This window comes from Tursiops truncatus, chromosome 13 (genome assembly GCF_011762595.2).
Source record: "Tursiops truncatus isolate mTurTru1 chromosome 13, mTurTru1.mat.Y, whole genome shotgun sequence".
Taxonomy (NCBI): Eukaryota; Metazoa; Chordata; class Mammalia; order Artiodactyla; family Delphinidae; genus Tursiops; species Tursiops truncatus.
The window spans coordinates 49,853,777-49,877,843 of NC_047046.1; the positions used below are offsets into that span (position 1 = coordinate 49,853,777).

Below are 24,067 nucleotides of genomic sequence, written 5' to 3' on the forward strand. Positions count from 1 at the left end.
AGGTGATGCTGACGTACAGCGGGGCTGAGAACCACTGGACCAGGCATGCACAGCGAGGGCTGTTTCAGCACCAAATTACCTGCCTGTTCAGAACCTGTGGGAGGACTCCTTGGAGCTGCTCACAGCTCGAAGCTTAGCTTGGCTCAGCCTGGATCCCTGTTGCTTGGGGTGAGAGAAGTGACCTGACCTTCAGAACTCAGCTCTCTGGCCAAAATAAGGGCTGGCAAGGAAGGCCTGGCAGGGGAAAAGGAAAGAAGGGAGCCAGGTGTCCAGCACACGTGCTTCCCCTCTGCCTGCGGAAGGCAGTGGTCTCAACCTCCTGTGCGTCACAGGCACGCTGGGATACTTGTCAAATGCAGATGCCTGGGCCCCACTCCCTGCATTGATTAGAAGGTGTAGGGTGTGGCCCAGTAATCTGCATTTTAACAGGTCCCAGGTGACTCTGACGGAGGGCTCTGGTGCACACCCACCCCCCTCAAACCCTGAGAGGCCTGCAGGGGTCTGTGGGAACCCCCGGTGGCCGTGTGCCAGGCAGGGATCCTTTGTCCTCCTGGCCCTGGCCCAGGGGAGTCTGAAATCAGGACTGAGGTAGCGGCCAGCAAGCAGTGTTAGAAATGATTAGAATTTCCATTTCTAGAAATGGTCAGGATCGTGGGGCATGGTCCAAACGGGGGGTCTTCACGGAAGAGAGATGCACCCGCCCCACGTGTTCTTTGTGTCATAGAAGGTGGAAGCAAGGCAAGAAGGGCCCTTGACTTACCTGCCCCATGGAGGTTTCCTAGGCTGAGTGCAGGCAGGGGACGCAGGAGCGAGAACCCAGGAAGCAGCCTCTGGTCCTGCAGAGAACTTCCGTGTCAGCAGTGGGTTTCAAAGTACGGTTTCTGGGGCCAGCAACATCAGAATCATTTGTTAGAAATGCAGAGTCTCAGGCCCCACCCCCAATCTCTGGATCAGACCCTTGGGAGACGGGCCCCTGTCTGTGTTACAGCGGGGCCTCAGGTGGTTCTGTTAGCGCTGAGGCTTGAGGACCCCGCGCTGCAGGCTCCAGTGCTTCAGTGCTCACGGGCTTAGAGAAGGTCCTTGCTCTCCTGGCCATCACCCCAGTCCCTTTCCGTGGCGGAGGGAGAAGCCATACCACACCCCTCCCACTCTCCCCACCAGCTGGGAAGGGGCTGAATGACACAGGGGCTGCTGCGCCCACCCGGAGGAATGGAAAAGCCAAGTTCCCGGCAGCTGCCCCCCGCCCAGCAGGCTGCCCCCAGCTGACTCTCAGCTGTTTTTCCTTTCTCTGTGCCCAGAGGGGTGCAGGAGGGGCTCTCCCTCAGAAAGCAAAGGCACCTGGGGGCCTAAGCCACCCAAAGCACAGGCAGCTCTGGCCCAGAAGCCCCAGGGTCTGGTTCCACTGTCGCCCCCCAGAGACCTTTGGGAATGAGGCTCAGGGAAGCTTGGAGTACCGTCTCCTTCTCCTGGCCCATGAGCGCCTCCTCTTCTCAGAGGCAGGCCCTGTTCTGGAGCAGACAGCATCCTGTACCAGGACAGACATCCTGCTTGGGAGGGGTGACGATGGTCGTACCCCACACCTCCAGAAAGGGGCCGGGGCTGCTGGTTTAGTCAGCTCAGGCTGCTGTAAATGCCACAGACCACTCAGTGGCTTAACTAACAGATGTACCTCTCTCGGTTCTGGAGGCCGGGAAGGGAAGAGAGGCTGATTCAGAGGCCAAGGCCTAGAACGAGGACTGACCCAGTGTGACAGGGTGAGCTCCTCAGTTCTCTCTTCTCCAGCCCCAATTCTGGACCTCCTCCAAGCATTCCGATCAGGGACAAATTGGAACATGCTCAGAGAGGGAGTCCCCGGGATCAGGAATAATTCAGCTTCATTGTCAGGACCCACTGTCGAGTCTTTAAACATGTTACAAGAGTCCACAGCTTTGAAGCAAAAGTTTGAGGACTTACTTGGGTTAAATTAAAAGCACAATTTTATATTTTCTTGTCAAACAACTTCACTTGGGGCAACAACTGAAGTATAATTTAATTCAACAGGATATATCACACTTGGAGGGAAAACACAAAAACCTCCTTAAATTAAAGCCAAACATGCTTTCCAAGGCCCAACACTGACATTTCCAGATTGACAGAATGAGTTTGTTTCCATAAAACAAAATCTTGAGTCCAAAGTCTGCCTTTGAGACAGTTTTCCACTTCATGCTCCGTTTCTCCGGGCTCAGGGAACGATGCTCGTGGCCTTCCTCAGGGCCAGGTAGCCCGTGACCACGTCGGACGGCAGCCGCCGAATGTAGGAAAACTCCTCGATGGTGCTGAAGCGCAGCTTGCTCTGGGGGTCAGTGTAGCTGGCCTGGGTGGGAGACAGGCACAGAGAAGGGCAGAAAGTTGTTGTCAGACTTGAGATTTCAGATCAAGATAAACATTATTTTTCTGTTTTACTGAAACTGAAAAATGTCTTCATCACGTCTGACTCTGTCACCAAGAATGCTAAATCGCTCAGTTTGGCAAAGACACATTAGTCTTCCCAGAACTGAGAAAGGCTTCAGGGTATGGACAGGAGGAAGGGTGAATAACCACATCAGACACCGGGACTCCTGTGGTTGGTGCCTCAGGGCTACCAGCAACAGGTCCAAACCGAATTCATCCTTCCCTGATCCCCGCCTTCAGATGCCACCTGCTTCAAACAAATGCTCCGGCTCTGTCACCCAAGGCCGGGGCAGGGGGGCACCCCGTCCCCACACCACCTACTCCCAGTGCGCTGCTCTCTTGCTTCCCCTCACCGCCCCCAGGTCACTTCCATGGCTCCCTGGGCTACCCTGCAGTGCCGGAATGGCCACCCACCCTCCTCCACTGGAAAGGGCTGCCATCTGACACCTGCAGCCAGGGGCATCTTTACAACCTGCAGCTCCGATCATGTCTTTCCTCGTGAAACCTTTCAAGGGCCCAAGTCCGCAGCACAGCTCCTCAGGCCCTGCCTGGGCCCCCCCTTCCGAGCCTCTGCCTCGGCCACGTGTCCCCACCGTCCGGTTCCAACCACCCCGGCTCTAAGCGCCTCCCTCCCGTCCTGCCCATTTGCCCTTTCCTTGCCCAGTGACCGCCCGCTCATCCCGAAGTCGCATCATCGGGGACGCTTTATCTGCCCACAGGCAGTCAGGACCCTATCCTCACGTTCACCTCAGTACCCCTGTCTCCGGTGGAATGCTTACCTCTGTTGCTCTTACGTTTATCATCTGTGGGACTCTGCCTGAAGTCTAGGCTGTGAGTCCCCACGAGGCAAGAACCCCGTGGCTTGCTTATCACTGGATCCTGGCTGTACTGAGTCCTAGTGCGATGCAGAGCGCACAGTGGGCCTTCAGCTACCATGAATGAGGGATGAGTGAATGAACAAACCAATGAACGATGGGGAGACACAGAAAAGAGAACTTGTTTCCCACTGATATATCAAAATTCTCTTTTGGTCTGTTCTCCCCACGTGCAGAGTGGAGACAATATTCACTTACTATCTACCTCAAGGCACATGGCTCCTACAGATTTTGAAACAGAAAACATGAGGGTGAGTCATTTGGAGCTCCTTTAAAAAATTATAAAAGATGCCATTAACATCTAGACCGGTAACAGCCAATTACTCAGGTGTGGACTGTTTGCGCCAGTGCTGGTCGTCTCTGCATGGACCCAGACGCGCTGGGATCTAAGGAGGGAGGGAGGCTTGGTGAAGAAGCAACAAGCTGAAAGGAACTTAGTCATGGGTTTCTCATGCTCTGAAAAGTCTTCAGTTCCATCACTGAGGATCTCCCTAAGGTATCTGAGGTCTGTGTGTTAGGAAAATGAGATTATTCCTAAAAAGCTAAGATTAATTAAAGTTCTATCTAAAACAGAACTTTGATCCTTTGGCTTAATCTAGATATTGCGTTTCTGTACCACATTTCCTTTCATGCCACTCATATAAAGGAAGGCTTAACTGGAAAAACAGCAGCAGGTCCCTTCTGAGGGCTCCTGGCCATGAGGCAGTTAGATGTACTATCTGGCAGGGGAGCTGCCCTGCAGTTCCGAGCAGGGGTGCAGGCATGTGCATCTGGCTTTGATTATCTGGCCTCCATGGATGAACCAGCCCTGGCCCGGTTCCATCTCTGTGGCTGCCTCACTCCCACCACCAAACTGTGCCAAGCCCGCCAGCCCAAGTTCAGGCCTCACTGCCAAGAAGGCTGCTGAACAAATAATGCGGAATACAGAGAACTGTTGCACCAACAAAGAGGTCAAACAAAAACTTGCACGGACCAGACCTGACCTAGTATTCTGAACAGAGGGAAGGAGGCTGGGTGACACCTCAGAGATGAGCAAGTAAAGAACTGGACTCCTGCGGTCTGCCCTCCTCTGGGCTCCGTCCCACCAGCCTGAATGAAGCAAAGGCCCCCTGCCCAGAGGGCAGGCAGCACACAGCTTTTCATGCCTCCCTTGTTACAGGGGGACAGGCAGTATATGCTGCTCCCCCATCTCACCCAGAGCCTTGTAACAAGGGCTAAACACAGGTGTGACCCTGCATCCCTTCCAGCCAGGCCCCAACACAGGGGAAATGGCCACTGGCTGGAACAGATGGGTCAGTGTAAACATGAGCCCGGCTTTATTTTATTTTTTAATTTTTTTGCGGTACGCGGGCCTCTCACTGTTGTGGCCTCTCCCGTCGAGGAGCACAGGCTCCGGACGCACAGGCTCAGCGGCCATGGCTCTCGGACCCAGCTGCTCCGCGGCATGTGGGATCCTCCCGGACCGGGGCACGAACCCGTGTCCCCTGCATCGGCAGGCGGACTCCCAACCACTGCGCCACCAGGGAAGCCCCCGGCTTTACTTTTTAATTACGTAAGTTTAATTTATACAAGTAACAGGTGAACATATTCTCCTCTAAAGAAAAGAAAACACTGCAAATAAGACTAAAGTCTCCTTTTACTACCATCTACCATCCAGAAGTCCTTTGTCTTCCCCTGAGGAAAGTGCTGCTAGGTGGGCACCCTTCCAGGCCTTGTTTATAAATATACCCTCACACACACATACAAACACACCAGAGAAGTGCCCAGTATTTTTTGTGACTGTGTATTGAGTTTTACTGAAGTGGTACCATGCTACTTATCCTGCTTTGCACCACATCTTGGAAGTTTACCCATGTTGTTACCTATACATCAAACTCACAGAATAGTGTGAACCCCCCAGCCCTACGCCACTGGTTGAACTTTATGTTGTTTCCAATATTTTGCTAACACATTTTCTCATAAGCACTTCTGCAAGAAGCTCCTTGTACACAATATTTCTCTAGGGAGCTGGCTGGAAGGCAAATTGCTAGGTCGTAGGCCTCTACCTTTTTGTCTCAATAGATAGTGCCAATCGTTTTCCCGAGAATGTGTACCAGTGTGGCTCCCACCTCAAGACAGCCATGTAGGAGGATGTCCATTGTCTATGTTGGTGACAAGGCATATAACCAAATGTCTTCATTTCTTTCCTACCTGATGAGTCTTTTTCCTAATTATCATTGAACATCTGCTCATTGGTCATCTGTATTTCCTCCTTGTAATTGTCTGTTCATATTCTTGTAGCTGATTCTTCTATGGGATTGTCTTTCAATGATTTGGTAGAGTTCTTTGTTTATTCAGAATGTCTTAATTCTTACACACAGTGGGGCAATAGGTTAGTTATGTATAACATGACAAGTCCTTTGCCAATGGCATAAATGGGCCTGGAACAATGCTTCTCAAAATGATTTTCATGCCTCCTAGTGTGTGAAAACCACTCCACTAGCAGATGAGCTGCCTGATAGTGGTGAGGATAAAGCTACATTCTAAGGGGCCACCCTCCAAGTCTGGCCATAAACCATGGCTTCTACAAGCTCAGCACAAAATGGTACAGGGAGAAATTTCCACTTTGGGCCATAACAGAATAACTTGTGCCAGATGAGCCCTCCTTCCATAAACAACTGTTAAAATGGGTCAAATATATGAGGCAACTATTTTCAGGCAGTAGACAAGAGATAGCATAAGACTACAATATTTTTCTCAAATGGAAGTCCCCTCAGGGGACCTTTCGAAAAAGATACATGCCCATGAATGGACGCAGAAAGAAGAACCCAACACAGACACACAGACACAGACACACACATACACACACAGACATCACTTTATAGTGCTTCTGCTCTCCCTGTTTTTTAGGATCATTATATTTAAGGTCTATGTTAACAAGTCTGTAGTACTCTGAGGAGTGTGTGCTCTTTGGAGGAAAAGCTAAAACATATGACTAACTCAGAGAGGAAAACTAACATTATTTTCAAAAATATAATAAAAAATCTTTCCCAATATCATTAATTTAGTGTGCTACAGAAGTTGGAGGCACACATTTTCATAAAAAGGTAAAGCATTTAAATGATGTCTATGAGCTTCAAAAAGTGAGGTGTCTCATTATTTCTACAGTTACGAAAAGAAGCCCATCTTCCAAATTTAACAATAATGAAAAAGGATGAAGAAAGCGAGCAGAAAATTCCACACTTCATCCACATTCTGCAAACGAGGAAACGAGGTTCTCTGGGGTCGCTGAGGTTCGGGGACTTACCCAAGTCCCACTTGTCCAACTGCACTGCTGGTTTTCAAACTGTTTTCCCTAGAAGCACCGTAGGGGTCCCTGGGGTGGGGAGTGGGGGGAAGGGCAGAGGACCAGATCCACACGGGGTCACAGTGGGCAGGTGGGCTCCAGGGGATTCTGTAAAAGATTTCATTTGGAAAAGGGATTCTGATGCTTAAAAATAAATTTGAAAATCACTATCTTTACGATAGTGCCTCTTTAAAGAAGTTTAATTTTTTTTTTTTAAGTATTGAGTTGGCCAAAAGATTTGTTCAGGTTTGTCCATAAGATCTTACGGAAAAACCCAAACGAACTTTTTGGCCAACCCAATACAATCATCTCTAAATTGCAGGATTTTTTTTTTAAACTTCAGCAATAAAAATGGGAAATGGTTGTTTCTTTCATGTTCTCTCATATAGTTAACAAGCAGAGGAAGGGAAACTAACACTCAGGTCTCCTGCTTTCGGGAGCAACCCTCGCTCCAGGCTGCCCACATGGATGCCCCAGGTTGCAGCCACTCGTAAATAACTGAGTGAATGCTTCCGCACAAACCCATCACCTGTTCAGAGTACACGGGCTCCGGCAGGACCAGTGTCAATATCCAACACCTTCTAAATAGACAGTACCGTGAAATCTCCTTCTCAGTTCGATGTTGTAAGACACAGAGATGTAATTATACTCACAAGAAGACCTGAAACATCAGAATACTTCTTAGCTGGTTTAAAGGACGGAGGAGCATCAATACTGAAGTCTGGGGGAAAAAAAAAAAGAAAATAACTAAACTGGCTTTAAAAAGTTCAGACCCTTTCCCTTTTTTTTTTCCTAAAATACTGCTTGATAATATTCCTGAACTTTTTACTTTGCGATTCAGTACTCAGAGAATTCTCTGGGGAAATAATGCAGGATGTCATAGACCAAGTGCAGGCTCCAGATCCTGCTCTGCCCTGTCCCCAGGGACCCTCCCCTCCAGCAGAACCACGGGAAAGCTCATCTGCCCACAAGCTACTTTCACTGTCTCCAGTTACACGGACTGATGTGATGAGATGCCAAACAACCCGCTAATTGGATCTGAGCATCCAGACACCGGAATGTCCACACCCAGGCAACTGACTAGTTCAGTTGTCACCCGTCTGAGTCACCCCCATGAAAGACGTGCAGTGGGGCAAGAGATGGAAGGAAGTTCGAACCTGTACTTTCCATGGAAGTTGAGCAGAACATGTTAACACAGATTTGGAAATACTGCAACATACTACTGCTGCAGATCGAAATGTTAACAGTGACACTAAAAACCACACGTCCATGACAACGCAAACACACAGGTTCAACACAGAATACAGCTATGAGGAAATACACACATAATCTCCCTATGTGGATGCCACTGTAAAATTCCCAAGCTAAAAAGTGTTTCTACATGAATGCAAACACAATAATGTGGGTTTGTTATAAGAAAGTTCCTAGTCTGACATTATAAACACATCGGAGGTTCTAGTCAGCTCACAGTTAGGATCATTCAGTTGCCATGGCAGTGCCCTTTCAGAAGCCAGAATCTGTTTCAGGTTCTTCCAGGTTCTATTCTTCTTGCCAGCCGCTGCGCCACCGTGGCCAGAGTGCTCGAGGCGAAAACACGGATTGGAAGAAACAGAAATCAGGGGAGATGATCACTTCAGTATCTGACATTTATGCATATTCATAACTGTAATAAACCCCTCATTCCATCAGCAGTCAGTGTACCCTAAGGCTTTTTAAAAAAGTATTACACCGTACACTTTAATCTTACTTATAAAAAAACACAGCTTTTGGATTGTCAAAACATATGAGTTAGTTGGTGACGGAGTAGAAACAAAAGGTTATTTTTTTATATGCACATAGAAAATCACATCCTTTATTGGGTCTTACTTTATGGAGTTCACTCATGAATTTCCCACTACTTTAAATTTACTACAGGGTTAGATTTAAACTCATGACCACATCTCCAAACTCCTTTCTGAGGGCCAGTCTCCACCTTGTAAATTACTGGTGCTCCAGGAAAACCCAAGGAAGCCTCAATCATGGCACAGCAAGCCTTCTGGAATTTTTTTTTTCTTTGTTGTCTTATGACGATGACAAAATAAAATGGAAGGAATACAAAAATCTGTTACAACTGTTAACGCTGTATTTTCAAAGCTAATTAATGAAAAATAAACTTCAATGGTATAATCTGAATCATGTAATTTATCCTACCCCTCAAGCACTCCTCTTTTAGTTAATTATTTCAAGCCTCACCTAAATCTTATGAAGAAGGAAGGTGAGCAATCATCGTGGAAGTGACCCACTCTCAAGATGGTATCCTTTAATGAGTTCCACAAAGGACACCAAAATCCTTGGGAACTGGCACACTGGGAGGTCAACAGGAAGGGCCTTCTTCTCCCGCCCCTACCGCTCCTACAACAGCCCACAGTGGAGGAGGCGGTGACTTGGGCTGATGGAGACGGGGCACCAGTGCTGCCTGGGCTGCAGGCCCAGCAAGATCAGGGGCCGAGGTACAGTTGTTTGGGTTTTTATTTCTAAAACACCTTAGATGCTTACCACAAAGTTGGGATCCTTAAATGGCAAAGGTTTGGCAGCTTTTTCAAGAGGTCCTGTGCTAAAATCGGAGGGCACCATTTTATTCTCACTCACGCCTTCCATGCTGATACCCTTAAAACATAATAAGAATAGTACGAGGTCAGCGTCCTTTAGCTGAGCTTCCTAACTCAGCTCTCACCAAGACGTAAGATGACAGTACCGGACACGCGAGGGGAGACGGTGCGCCCAGAGCCCCAGCGGGCGGCCTGCACCGGGGGAGAACCTGGAAGCAGCACCCGCTGTGCAGAAGCCACAGCAGAGGCAGCCAGGACCCCAGCCGCCAGGCTTCCTGTCCCCTGAGTGCCAAGCACAGGTGTCTCACTACTACAAGATGGGTGCTATTATCCCCAGTTTACACAGAAGAAAACTGAGGCTCAGGTATACGGGTTCAAGGCCACACAGGGATTACCTCTGGATTCAAACCCAGGTGGAGGCAATTCCAAAAGGCCCCACCATCTCCGTGACACCACATGGCCCCTATTCCTGCCCATCTTGTCAAATTGTGTCTTGAAACATTAAGACAAAAAAGGTCCAGCCCCTTTAAGGGTCTCATCGGCTGGAGAACCCAGGATGGAGCTGGTACGCGTAAGGGCACAACAGGTTGTGGGCATTCTGAGCACGGAGAATAAAGGGAGAGCAGGCTGGGGGCCACGGTCACCTGGCTGCGGCAGAGAGCGCCCTGACAAGCAGGCTAATGCACTTTAAAACAAAAAACCTTTGAAGCCAAGAATCAGGAAGAAAATACAAGCCAAAGGAAGACATCACTTCTGATTTGTAATGCTACTTCCAATCTTCCCAGACCGCAAGAGACTGTTTTATAATTGATATATAATTTATATACAGTGAAATGTGCAGATCTTAAGTGTACGTTTCATGAGTTTTGCCAAATGCTTCCACTTGTGTAATCCAGGTCCCTAACGAGGCAGAATATTTCCATCATCTCAGAAAGTGCCCTCATGCCCCTTCCTAGTCAATACCTTCCAACGTCAGGCAGCCACTGTTCTATTTCCACCACGTTACTTTGGCCTGTTCTAGAAATTTATATGAGTGGAATCCGACAGCATGTACTGTTTGCTGTGTTTGGCTTCTTTAGCTCAGCATAAAGTTTCTGAGGTTTGTCCATGTCGCTGCATAGATTGGTAGATTGTCTCACAGAATTTGTATACCAGTCAGCAGAGCGGTGTTCCGCTGTATGGATGTACCACAATGTGCCTGTCCATTTTCTTGTTGATGAAATGTGGGTCATTTTCAGTCTTCAGCTATTATAAACAAAGCTGCTGTGAACATTCTGTACAAGTCTTTATGTGGACATGTGTCTTTACTTCTCCTGGGTAAATACCTACTAGTGGAAAGGGTTATAGGGTGAATAAACTTTATGAGAAACTGACAGATCATTTCCCTAAACGGCTGCACTCTTTGACACTCCCAGCAGGAGTGTATGAGAGTTCTGGGGGGTGGGGGAGACAGGGACCACCCACCCTGCTGCAATAGTTTTCCGAACAGTTTCTTCTCACACACCTTCCGAGACTCCTCTCCAGGGTCTCTCCTGTGGGTCTGTGCTCCCTCTCCTCTGCCCACAACCCTTCTTCTATCTGGACTGCCCCTCACCTTATCCTCCCCCTATTCACGGTCTTTCCTAACTTTTCTCCCCTCCAAGGCCTAGCTCTCTAAGAACTAAGACGCCTCCAATTTCGCAACCTTTTCCCACCATCTATAGCCACAGTTCCCTCTCTCTTTCTTTTCCTATCCTCCCCTCCCTCCCCAGTCCTTCGCCTTTATCTGGCCCTTCCTCAGCTCTGGGGTTCAGGGGAGGGCCTCAGAAGCACACATCTTGCCCTCTCTGTTTTCTACAGCACACTCAGCGACACACTTCTAAATGTAAACTTGACGTAACTCCCCTATTTACAGCTCATCAGTGCTTCCCACCGCCCTGGGAATTAGGCACAAGTCTGGCCCCCTGGCCTCCTCTCCAGCCTCCCCTCTTGCACCCCTCCCTCCTGTATTTTGTATTTTCTGGTCCAGAATCCATGGAGTCATTTTCTGTAAGCATAAAGAGTTTCCATTTTTTTCCATTTTTATTTATGCTCCACTAAAATTTCCATTGGGATTAGTCCATGCCAGTTTTACTCTTGCAACAAAGATTAGATTTAGCATTTTGTACATAACCAACTTTTTATTGCCCTTGGGATTTTTCCTTCATGGTCATAGTATTTCTGCACATACATGTGTCCTGGGAGACCCAATCTGATGAGGAAGATTTGATTTTTCCCATCACATTTAATCAGTAACCAACGTTAGCTTGAGTAGTTCTGGCCAGTTGTCAATGTTATTTAGTGTTGACTACTTGTAAGAGTAATATCATAAATTGGATACATGACTGATAGTTAGTATTTAGGTCTTGGTTAGTCACTGAAGTAACAACAGCTTTGTGAAACAGGCAGGGAACAACAGACCAGAAGAAGGAGAGACAAAGGAGAGAGGTGAGCAGATGAGGAAAGGGACAGATTCCAAGGGTGAGAAGGCACAGGGGGTCAGAACAACCTGCTTCACCATCTGGCCCAGGCTTCCGTGCCCTGCATCTAACCCAGTGCCTGGCACAGAGTAAGCCCCAAATAATCACTGACTGATTAACTGACTGGAGTTAAGGAATAAGACAACGCAGCGTCACTCCATGCCAGCATCAGTATTTGAGATGTGTATGCTCCGGAGTTCACTGTAAGGAATCGTCCCTGGATGGGATGCAGTGGCCAAACCCAAAGAAACACAGGAAGGATAATTCAGAAACGACTGGGCTTGGTTACCTATAGGGCACAAGGGAACAGGGTGGGAGGAAGGGGAGATGGGAAAGGATGAGAGAGGAGTAAACTTCTCCAAGTATAGTTATTTGTAAAGTTTTGACCTTTTGAACCATGTTAAATTTTCACATACAAACAAACAAATAAATAAAACCAACCAGCAAGGATCGGGCAGCAGATAGAGAAAATGGAATACAAACAAAAACCAATTTAACTGAGGTTTGAATGAATAACTCAACCACACTGAAGGGGAGGAAGGGAGAAATAACGTTAGTGATGTGAACATAGTATTCTTACCATATAACCTAAGGTTAGAGGCAAAAAGAACCAGGAACAATTGGTAGGTTTGTTTCTCACAAGGGTACCGGTTAATAATTCTGAAACTACACATCTTCTAAGATGAGGCAAATAAGGAATGAGGGGCGGCTATAATGAACCTTGTGCTATTGGATGGAAATCACAGGTCAGCAATAGGAGTTCATGGTTTCTAACATATATACAGACAGATAAACACAGAAATGGATACAGAGGCATTAAGTGATCCAGGCTCAGTGTTTCCTGAAACTCATATCCAATGGCACTGGAAAGTCCAGATATCACCTACTGTTATGAAAACATAAAAAAACAATAACAGAAGACTGGGAACTTCAGAAAGAAAAGGGGAACAATGGAATGAGTGAAAAAAACTGGGGTACATATAATAGACTATCATTAGCCTCATGAGTTTCTTAAATTCTATATGATGTCAAAGCATGGGGGGTGCTTACACACACACACACACACACACACACACACACCCCTACATTTCCTAGCTCTTCCATGGAGATGGCTGGGAACAATAAACAATAGGGACACCAGGTATAGATCCTGGTTTCTAAATATTGTTCTCCAAGAACTAGTAATCTTTGAAGAAATGGCTGATTCCAGGGCTGGGGCAGGGAAGTACAAGATGAGCCTTGTGGCACCAGAAAGTAAGAAAACGCTTGTATCAGTTTGCTAGAGCTGCCTAACAAAATACCACAGACTGGGTGGTTTAAATAACAGAAACTTATTTTCTTACAGTTCTGGAGACTAGAAGTTCAAGATCAAGGTGTCAGCAGGGTTGGGTTTTCCTGAGACCTGTCTCTCTCTCTCTCTTTTTTAAAATTGTTTTTTAAAATTTTATCTTATTGAAGTATAGTTGATTTACAATGTTGTATTAATTTCTGCAGTACAGCAAAGTGACTCAATTATACATATATATACATTCTTTTTCATATTCTTTTCCACTACAGTTTATCACAGGATATTGAGTATAGTTCTCTGTGCTATACAGTAGGACCTTGTTGTTTATCCATTCTATATATAATAGTTTGCACCTGCTAACCCCAAACTCCCAACCCATCCTCCCCCCACCCCGTCCCCTGGCAACCACAAGTCTGTTCTCTATGAGATCTATCTCTTTGGCTTGTGGATGGCCATCTTCTCACTGTGTCCTCACATGGTCTTTTCTCTGTATACACGCCCTCCCCACCCCATCCCTTTCCCTCTTCTTATAAGGACACCAGTCATACTGAATTAGGGCTCCACCCTTATGACCTCATTTAACCTTAATTACCTCCTTAACGGCATTATTTCTAAATACAGTAACATTCTGAGGCATACTGGGGGTTAGGACTTTAACATATGAACCCTGAAGGGACACAGTTCAAGTCCATTACAGCACTCGAAAAGTGATGGGCGTAAATTAAAGGACATAGGAGTCAGTTTGAAGAGGTTCCCACTGGCCAAATCTGGACAATTTGCTCAACATCATGAGTCAGTAGGGAAATAGAAATCAAAACCACAATGAGATATCACTTCACACCCACTAGGATGGCTACACTCAAGGACATAATAATGTGTTGGTGAGGATGTGGAGAAACTAGAACCCTCATACATTGCTTGTGAGAATGTAAAAGGGTGCAATCACTTTGAAAAAAAGTCTCCTGGCACTATTTACAATAGCCAGGGCATGGAAGCAACCTAAGTGTCCATCGAGAGATGAATGGATAAAGATGTGGCACATATATACAATGGAATATTACTCAGCCATAAAAAGATATGAAATTGAGTTATTTGTAGTGAGGTGGATGGACCTAGAGTCTGTCATACAGAGTGACGTAAGTCAGAAAGAGAAAAACAGAAACTGTGTGCTAACACATATATATGGAATCTAAAAAAAATTGGTTCTGATGAAACTAGGGGCAGGACAGAAATAAAGACACAGACGTAGAGAATGGACTTGAGGACATGGGGTGGGGGGGCAGGCGGGTAGAGGGTAAGCTGGGATGAAGTGAGAGAGTGGCATGGACATATATACACTACCAAACGTAAAATAGATAGCTAGTGGGAAGCAGCTGCATAGCACAGGGAGATCAGCTTGGTGCTTTGTGACCACCTAGAGGGGTGGGATAGGGAAGGTGGGAGGGAGATGCAAGAGGGAGGGAATATGGGGATATATGTATACATATAGCTGATTCACTTTGTTATAAAGCAGAAACTAACACAACATTGTAGAGCAATTATACTCCAATAAAGATGTAATAAAAAAAACAACAGTCTGCTGGGTCCTCAAAATGTTAAACATAGAATTATCATATGACCCCCAAATTCAACTCCTAGGTATATACCCAAGAGAACTGAAAACATATGTCTATGTAAAAATCCATATATAAATAGTCATAGAAGCGTTATTCATAATAGCTCAAAAGCATAAACAACCTAAATGTCCATCAACTAATGAATGCATAAACGAACTGTGGCTTGTCCATACAATGGAGTATTCAACTGTAAGAAGGAATGAAGTACTGACACATGCTACAACATGGATAAACCTTGAATATATTATGCTAACTGAAAGAAGCCAGACACAAAAAGCCACATATTGTATGATTCCACTTATCTGAGGTACCTAAAGTAGTCAAATTCATAGAGGTAGAACGTAGATGAGGGGTTTATCAGGAGCTGGCAGGACAGGGGAATGGGGAGTGACTGGTAATGGGGAGGGGGTTGCTTTGGGCAGTCATGGAAATATTCGACAATAAGATAGTAGTGATGGTAGCACAACTCAGTAAATTTATTATAAACCACTGAACTGTACATTCTAAAGGCGTGAATTTTACGGTATACAAATTATATCTCAATAGAGCTGTTACAAATAAACAAACCAATAAATGTATGAAAGACTGAATGAAGAAGGCTAGTAATGGATTGTGACCCAGAGAACAAAATGAGAATGGACGAATACAAACACTGATTGTAAGAATGCAAAGGAAATGGGAGAGAAGAGAAAGCTCTTGCTCACAGCAGGATTCTAATAACTGTAGAAGGAAAGAAAGAATTAGAAAATCACCATTTGGCAACCACCACTGTAATAACTGTTGCAGGCAGGAACCATCAACAGACACTAAAAGTGGTTGGCAAAAGTGTGAAGAGAAACAGGATATACACAGTCTCAAGACACTGATACTTTAATACAAACAGGAACACAATAACCTCATAGTGGAGAAAACTGGCAGACACTAACTTACTAAGTGCTCACAGACACATCACCCGCAACGGGATGGATCGACATCAAGTTCCACGACATGAAGCGCGGAGAAGGGAACAGCATCCTTCTCTGCTCCTGCCAAAATGTATCACCCGAATCTAATCACAAGGAAATATCAGACAAGCCCGAACTGAGGAAGAGTCTATGAAACAATGAGCGGTGCTCTTCAGAAGTGTCGTGGTCATGAAAGATAAAGACTGTTCCACATAACAGGAGGCTAAAAAGACATGACAACCAAGTGCAAAGTGTGAGCCTAGGCTGGATCTTGGACCAGGCAAAGGACGAGAATAAGGTCTGTATATGAGGTATCAGTGCCGCTTCAACGTTCATTCCCTAAATTTGACCACTGTACTGCTGTTATATATGTAAGAGAATGCCTTTGGTTTTAGGAAATCCACACTAAAATATTTAGAGGATTAAAAAAATACAGTGGCCATGTGAGACCCTCCCCTGCACACAGCCAGCTGCCAACCTAACAGCGAATGAGCCACGGGCCCTGGGGAGGAAGCAATGGCTGGCATGCAGATGGAGAAGAGTGACAGGGACCTGCTCTGTCAAGAGGTGGTGGCGGGCTTCCCTGGTGGCGCAGTGGTTGAGAGTCCGCCTGCCGATGCAGGGGACACGGGTTCGTGCCCTGGTCCAGGAAGATCCCACGTGCCGCGGAGCGGCTGGGCCCGTGAGCCATGGCCGCTGAGCCTGCGCGTCCGGAGCCTGTGCTCGTCAACGGGAGAGGCCACAGCAGTGAGAGGCCTGCGTACCGCAAAAAAATAAAAAAAAAAAAAAGCGGTGGTGGCACCTGCCAGTGTCAGAAGAAGGATAGGGGTTATTTTCCCCAGGAATCTGACAATTCACAAGGGCACAGCAAGACACCGGCGAGGAGCAGTCCGGTGGGTGGGGGCTGCCAGGAGGCTGGGCCTCCAGGGCAGCCTAAGTTAAGGGAGAGAGGGGAAAACAACCCTGCTAACTATGCAGTGAGCATCACGTCAGAGCAGAAAAGCCAAGCCAGCCAGGGCCAACTCAAGAAAAACAGGTGGAATGTGAAAGAGGTTTCCCGGGGCCAGATCCACTGTAAGTTTCAACTTCATTTGAGTTTTTCATAAAGAAAATGACTGCTTACATAATGTTGTTTCCATCTGGGAGAAAATAAACAAACGGAAGTGTTCAGAAGCAAAGAGGAGATACTAGAGGGAAACGAAGAACCAGGCCCCAAGGCCTCCTATGGTGATTCCAGAACTACCCATGGAACACGCATGGGTTGCAGGCCACCGTCCTCAGCAGGGACGTCGGCTTTTTCTCGTGGGCCAGAACAGCCTGCGTTCCTCCCTCTCTCCGTCTGCTTCTTCCCTGACTCCTAGTGGGGGGTTTAAAGGCGCCGGGTGCACAGTGAAATCCCGGGAGGGAACAAGGGCATCCTTTGAGGTCGGCTGTTTGCTCCCAGGTCCCGGGAGACCCAGGGGGAGGCAACAGGAACACCTCGCTGGACTTGGGCAGGGGTGCGGCCCCAGAGGCGGCGGAGGAAAGCAGGTGCCTTGCAGCCCACATGGGTTGGCAGGTCTGGGCGCCCGCCCCCGGGAGAGGACATGCCAGCAGACAGAGGACAGAGCATGGGAGGCAATGGGAAGAGACGGTCGGGAGTCTGCATCAGCCGCTCCAGCAGCAAGAAGCGGGTGAGGGTGATGCGCTCAAGCGCTGACTTCCACGACCGAACCCTCCTGTTCGTCTGGTCACCCCATCCTTATCTCCTCCCTCATCAGCAGGCCAAACCCCGCTGAGGAGTCACGCTGAGGATGGGACAGGAAAGGACGCCATCCTGACACCAGCTAGGCCACGTCAACCTGGGGCCACTTGCTGCCTCTGCAACAGTGAAGGCTTGCTTCCCTCTCTGACCAGATGCAAAAGAACACCCGACTCCGGGCCCTGAGCGGGGTTTTCTGCTTTTCTTTCCTCTTTAAACCCACCCTCCATGGTACTGCGCCCTCGTTCTTCCCCTCCCCTGGGCTTCAGCCATGCTGGACGCCCGGGTCTGTTAGTGAGGGAATGAGAGGGAGAGACGTACTGTCAAGGGGAGGTTCAAGTCTGTGAGGCTGGGCTGCAGTGAAGTACAATCTGAAATGATGTATAGTTTCTATGTTACTAAACCATTAGTCACACTAAGAGACTTTAGGAGCTGAACTGTCCCGCCCCAAGACACAAAAGCCCTGAGATCAGAGGAAAGGAATGAGGCCCGGCCCTAAGGGCTGTCCCCTCTTTGCAGCACGAAAAGAGCTGATTAAGCCCCAAGGAAGAGGAACCCGGGCCGCCATCAAAGGACTGCTCCAGAGTCAGCAAGGCCTCAGCTCGCCCGACCAGGCCCAAATGCACCACTTCGTGTCTCCTTGGCAGCCTGCAGGGCCCTGACTCAGACTGAAAGGGGGCCTTCTGTCTGTGGTTACACAGAAGGGAGACAAATGTCCTCTGTCTTATCATTCATGAATCCAATGCCCCGTTACATCTATCTAATAGTAGTCTAGATTCAAATACCTGACCCTAGTCTAAAACTGCAGGGTTACTGTAGGGTTACTTGAAACACAGTGAGATGCAACCTAACATTCGATCAAGTCAATTAAAAGCACTTAATTCCTTGAGAAGACTATCAACATAGAGAAAGGGTCAAGAAACAGTGCTAAGTGGGACTTCCCTGGCGGTCCAGTGGTTAAGACTCTGCACTTCCAGGGTAGGGGGCACAGGTTCGATCCCTGGTCGTGGAACTAAGATCCCACATCCCATATGTTGTGTGGTGCAACCACAAACAAACAAACAAACAAAAAGAAAACAGTGCTAAGTGAAAAGCAGGGCATGCAATGTTATACACCAAATACAGTTTCTTAAAAACTATATCAACACGTAGAAAACACAAATTATAATAATTGTGGGGGAAGACGACTGGCTGACGTTTTGTGTCCACTTTAAAAATAGAAAAAAGAAAACTAACATTATCATGATTTTTTTTAAAGGTGGGGTAGAATGATTATTTTTTAGATGAATACATCAAATCAGTCCAGTGTTCTCTGGATGCCTCCAATTACAGAAGATTGTACCATCACCTGCGCTCTGCACTAACCTTCTAAAGAAGCAACTGCTGCCTCTCAACTTATTTAGATGCTTTGCTAACTGCTTCACCATCACAAATCAGCCTGTTAGGTAACACTCAGTCTATAGATCAATTAGGTTTCTCTGTAGATTTTAACTTGAATAGGCACTTGCAAAGTCTAAAATGCCCTGTATTGAGCTAATAAAATTCCCCCACAAAGCTTTTCTGTGCACCTTGGATTTGGTTACATTAGAGATCCAATTACATCTTCTAAGGTAGAGACTGGTAAGAGTGATATTAAGAGAGGCAGTCAAGAAAAAAAAATGTGGACTCTGGACGGTCTGTCTGGGTCCCAATACTGACCCTACGAACCTGTTAGCTGTGTGACCATGGAAAAGTTACTTAACCTCTCTATGCTCCTGTCTTTTTACCTGCAGAATAACAATTCACAGAGAATTAAATGAGATAGTACTTAGAAGGTGCCTAGAACAACATTTGGTACACACTAAATGCCCACTAAATATTATTATTATTTATCATGACTTCTTTCACTTTAGCACAGCACAGTGTATCTGTTCTCCAGCCCAAGTTAACACTAATCATTTTCAAAATATCATGACCAGAATGGATGGGAGATGGCACTTTCCAGATTATGATGTAATTAATCAACAACTATATTACTTATACTGAAAATATAAATCCAAACACAGAATTGTAATTCTGTGACAATGTGTACAGCTTAGCAAGCATAAACACCAATAATTTCTGTTGAACTAAAGATTCATCTTGATGGAATAATAAAACAATATTGTTTTAGTCCTATTAAACTATTTAATACCATTTTCTAGGGCTGACATAAAGGGGACGTCTATAAATGCTTTGCTCAGAATACTTTTAGATCAAAAATATTCCCTTCAACCCCTGAGGACTTCCAAGCAGAAAGCCCTCTAAATTTCATCTAGTCACTCAATTTTACTTTAGAAATAGCATGCACATTCTGGAAAGTAAAACCCACCTTAAGAATCCATCGAGTTATTTTCACCAATTTCAAAAAGCACTCTAATGTCTATGTAAATGTCCTTTATAAATTTTTAAACCCCATGAAAGTTTTACAGACACTGCTTTTTTGTAAGACATAAAATAGCAGAAACTACTGAAATTTCGATACTGAAAGACCTCTAAAGTCCCTTTTAACTCAAGAACTACAATCATTTATATTAAAAAACCCACTTATTTCTCACTGATGAAACCTTGAGCAAACTCATACATGTACACGGCGCCGACTCTGGAAGGCCTTCCCCATCCAAACCCACCACCCCTCAAAGGCCACCTCTAGTCCCGCTTCTCCCTCCCCACCTCTCCTTCTCTGATGAACATCACCTATGCTGAATCCTCATCTTCCTGTGTCCCACCACTAAGGCACCAATACCAGAGAAGACCTATAATCGGCTTTGGGACATGGTTAGAAATGACCAGATTTTCCTAACTGTTTCAGATATGTGATGGGTAGAATTCAGAGATGGCCCTTAAGATTCCCGGCCTCTGGTGTACACACACCTTCTCCCCATTTTTAAGCAAATGCACCACTAACGTACGTACCACTGTGAAGGGATCTGAGATATATTTAAGGGATTTGCAATATATATCTTATATTTGACATATAATTAAGGTCTCAAGTCAGCTGATCTTAAACAAGAGACTATCCTGGTGGGCCTGCCCTAATCACACAAGCTCTCTAAAGAGTCAGAGACAAGAGAAGTCAGAGACATTTGAGGTGTGAGAGAGATTAGACACAAAAGAGATTCTCCACAGCTGGCTTCACAGATAAAGAAGATGTGGTACATATATACAATGGAATATTACTCAGCCATAAAAAGGAACGAGATTGGGTCATTTTGTAGCGACGTGGATGGACCCAGAGTCTGTCATACAGAGTGAAGTAAGTCAGAAAGAGAAAAACAAATATCGTATATTAAGGCATATATGTGGAATCTAGAAAAAGGGTACAGAGGAGCCTATTTGTGGGGCAGGAATAGAGATGCAGACGTAGAAAATGGAAGTGTGGACACGGGGTGGGGGGAAGTGGGGTGGGATGAGTTGGGAGATTGGGATTGACATATATACACTACCATGTGTAAAATAGATAGATAGTGGGAACCTACTGTATAGCTCAGGGAGCTCAGCCGGGTGCTCTGTGGTGACCTAGATGGGTGGGAAGGGGAGAGGGTGGGAGGGAGGTCCAAGAGGGAGGGGATATAGGTATACATATAGCTGATTCACTTTGTTGTACAGCAGAAACTAACACAACATTCTAAAGCAACTAGACCCCAATAATAATGAATAAATAAATAAAGATGGAGGAGGCCATGTGGCTAGGAATGTGGACAGTGACAAATCGACAGCAAGGAGACAGGGACCTCAGCCCTACCACTGCAAAGAACTGAATTCTGCCAACAACCTGAGTGAGCTTCAAAAAAAGATTTTCCCCCAGAGCATCCAGGCAACAAACTAGCCCAGCCAACTCTTTGATTTCAGCTTGGTGACACCCTGAGCAGGGAACCAAACCACTCCTGTTGTGACAGGACTTCTGACCTACAGAACCAGGAACTCATAGGTGTTACTTAAGCTACTAAATTTGTGGTCATTTGTTACGACAGCAACAGAAAACTAATACAATATGTGTAGGTCATTCTCTCCTCCTGGAAGGATTTGGGGATGGCAGGGACAAGCTATAATCCCTTGAAATGTCTTAAGCATACTGCTGGAGACATAAGAGAAATAAATTCTTGCTGACTGAGCTCAACTGAAATGGGACAGAAAGGCTGAGGAGGGAACACAGATAAGGGTCAATTCAGGAAGATTCCAGACAGCCCTCAGGGCAGCATTGCGCAAATGCCTGCATTTGCTGTGGACAAGGGAACTAGGATGGAATGCTATGTTAGAGCAGGAAGAAAAAAAAAAAAACAGCTAAGACTCCTTTCTGGAGATAGAGGTCAAGTTTTTTTCCTTCTTCATGAGATGCTGAGGGTGGGAGTCAGGTAACTGTATACCTCATTAGTTAAATGCCAGCTGGGAAGAGGAGAACAAAGAAAGGAATTCACCTTTCCAGGGAATGCCCTTCTCTTTCTAGCCTGAGGACTCGCTGAGGCTGATGAGATGGAGAAGACCCACAGGGAGTACCTAGGCAGCCCGTCCCCTCACTGAGAGCTCTAAGGCCACCAGAGTTGTGATTTCCACCAAGCTGGGTTACTGGGAATTCCCAGCATCTTGAAGGCATTCGTCCACTCTCTGAAGCCTGCTGTGGAGGAGCTGATGATCAATGCTACCTTTAGGGTCAAAACAATCATTCCTCCCAATATGTACTGACTACATTCCTTGGTCTCAGCACAGCTGGATATCAACATGCACCGTGCACATACTGGGAGAAAGTACTCGCAATGCATATATCTGGCAAAGGACCCCAACCAATAATATATAAAGAACTCCTATACATTAACAATTAAAAAAAACAACAACACAATGAGAAAAAAATCAGACACCTCACAGAAGGTATCGGAATGGTCAAAAGCAAATTAAATAGTGATGACATCATTAGTAATCTGAGACACAAAAATTCAAACAAAGAAATACCATGACACAACCATCAGAATGGCTAAAATTAAAGACTCGATGCCAAGTATTGTTGAGGATGTAGAGCAACTGGAACTCTCATACTCTGCTGCTGAGAATGCACAATAGTGCAACTACCTTGGGAAATACTGTTTAACAATTTCTAAGTTCAATGTGTGTCTACCTCATGATCCAGCAATTCCACTACTATCCGTTGACCCAAGAGAAATGAAAGCATGTATCTACCCAGATTTTTAGGAATGTTCAGAACAGCTTACGCATAAGAGCAAAAACTGTAAACAACTCAAATGTCCATCAGTTGTGGTATATTTACACAATATACTCTATGTACTGATACAGGTAATAACATGAATGAATGAATAACTCTCACAAACATTTTTTTCACAGAGAAATCCAAACAGACACAAGAGAATATGCTTTGTATGATTTCATTTATATTCTGCTCAAAAACGCAAAGTCAATCTATGGTGAGAGATGTCAGAGTACTGGTTACCTCTGGCAGGGAGGGAAGAGAGTACTAACCGGAAAGGGTCACCAGGGAATATTCTGGGGCCCTTGGAAATGCTCTCTATCTTAATCTGGATGGTGGCCACATCGGTGGATACATATGTAAAGTCATTGATCAGTATTCTTAAGATTTGGGCATTGTACTGTATGCAAATCATACATCAATAAAGTATTTTAAAAGGAAAAAATGCACTACCAATTATCGACGGAGGAAGCCATAGACAGTTAATATCTCTAGAATGTCGTTCTGGGTTTAGGATGCCACGCCATGTGTTGGAGAGCACAAAATAACACACTCCATCTTTGCTTTCTCATTGCTTTAAATAAAATGAAGCAATTGCAGAGCCCCGATCTCCCAGATGCTGTGAAGTCTGTGCCAGGCGCTGTGCTCAGAGCTTAGGACCATGATCTCATTGAATCCTCATAACAACCGCATGAGATAAGACCAAATCCACTTTGGGACAGGGAAACTAGGGTCAAAAAAGCACTTTTCTGAGGATGAGGGAAATCATCTGTATCAATACATCTTTGTGTTCCCCCACACCGTTCATTAGGGCGCTCTGCACCTCACAGGCACTCGGTAAATGTCTGCAGAATGGACGAAGGTGAGACAGGAGAACTTCTGGTTGACTGAAACTCACATAAAGAAAAGTCCCGAGCCTCGCTCTAATCGCTACCCCGACGGGAAGGGGCGTCCCTACTAGTAAGGCAATAACAACCTCCCCACCTCCCCAGTTCTCCTCATGGACAATGCAACACGGGTCATTCTTTAACCAAACTCCACGTATGCAAACTAAGGGGAAAAAATGTTTCATTTGCACCAGACACCTGCGTTTACCCAAGAGGTACGACTGCAGGGCCCCGCCCACGCGAGGCGCCCCGCCTCCCACTGCCCCGCCCCGCAGCCCGGCGCACGCGCTCTCCGCCCCGGCAACGCGCAGACTAGGGGAGTGACAGCGTACCTGCGCAAAGCCAGAGGCGGACACTTTTTTCTTCTTACTGGCGGTATAGCCCCCGGCGCTGCTGCCGTTGTGGAAAGGACTGGCCGGCCTCTTCTTGCTGTTCCGGGCTATCCCCGGAGTGGAAGTGGTGGCCACAATTGGAATTTGAGCCGCCATTCCTACCCCGAGTCTTCCTCCTACCCCCTCCCCACTTGGTCCCAGTGCAGGCCCTGGAACTTCCGGCCCGCCGTTACTTCCGTCTTAATGCTTTTGAAAACCCGGCCTGGACTCCGAAAGCTTTCGTTGACTTCTCTCGGCCAAATGTAAAAGGCGGAGCTCGGAGCTGTCT

The 24,067-nt window shown here is 46.3% G+C and overlaps 1 protein-coding gene and 1 long non-coding RNA gene across 8 annotated transcripts in view; one reads left to right on the forward strand and one right to left on the reverse strand.

Annotated features, from left to right (window-relative positions):
• The window catches only part of LOC117307694 (uncharacterized), a 39,586-nt gene extending 32,848 nt beyond the window's left edge, over positions 1 to 6,738 (forward strand). For 5 of the 6 annotated variants that reach the window (XR_012325372.1, XR_012325373.1, XR_004521561.2 and 2 more), the window contains one exon: positions 1 to 2,072. This is a non-coding gene — a long non-coding RNA (uncharacterized lncRNA). Of the gene's footprint in view, positions 2,073 to 6,452 lie in introns of those variants that run through there. The other variant, XR_012325374.1, reaches the window with a different exon arrangement.
• Positions 2,012 to 24,001, reverse strand: INO80C (INO80 complex subunit C). 2 transcript variants are annotated; one of them, XR_012325371.1, is made up of 6 exons: positions 23,740 to 24,001; positions 9,166 to 9,276; positions 8,099 to 8,210; positions 7,284 to 7,351; positions 6,592 to 6,738; positions 2,298 to 2,353 (listed from the first exon to the last, which is right to left on the reverse strand). XR_012325371.1 is itself a non-coding variant. In XM_019930410.3 (5 exons), the coding sequence occupies exons 1-5, from the start codon at positions 23,893 to 23,895 to the stop codon at positions 2,222 to 2,224; spliced, it is 579 nt and encodes a 192-aa protein (XP_019785969.1). In that variant the 5' UTR covers positions 23,896 to 23,987; the 3' UTR covers positions 2,012 to 2,221. The 2 variants fall into 2 exon arrangements, 1 of the variants encoding a protein (XP_019785969.1); XM_019930410.3 differs by lacking the exon at positions 6,592 to 6,738 and having other exon boundaries at positions 2,012 to 2,353; positions 23,740 to 23,987.
• Between the last annotated feature and the right edge of the window lie 66 nt (positions 24,002 to 24,067).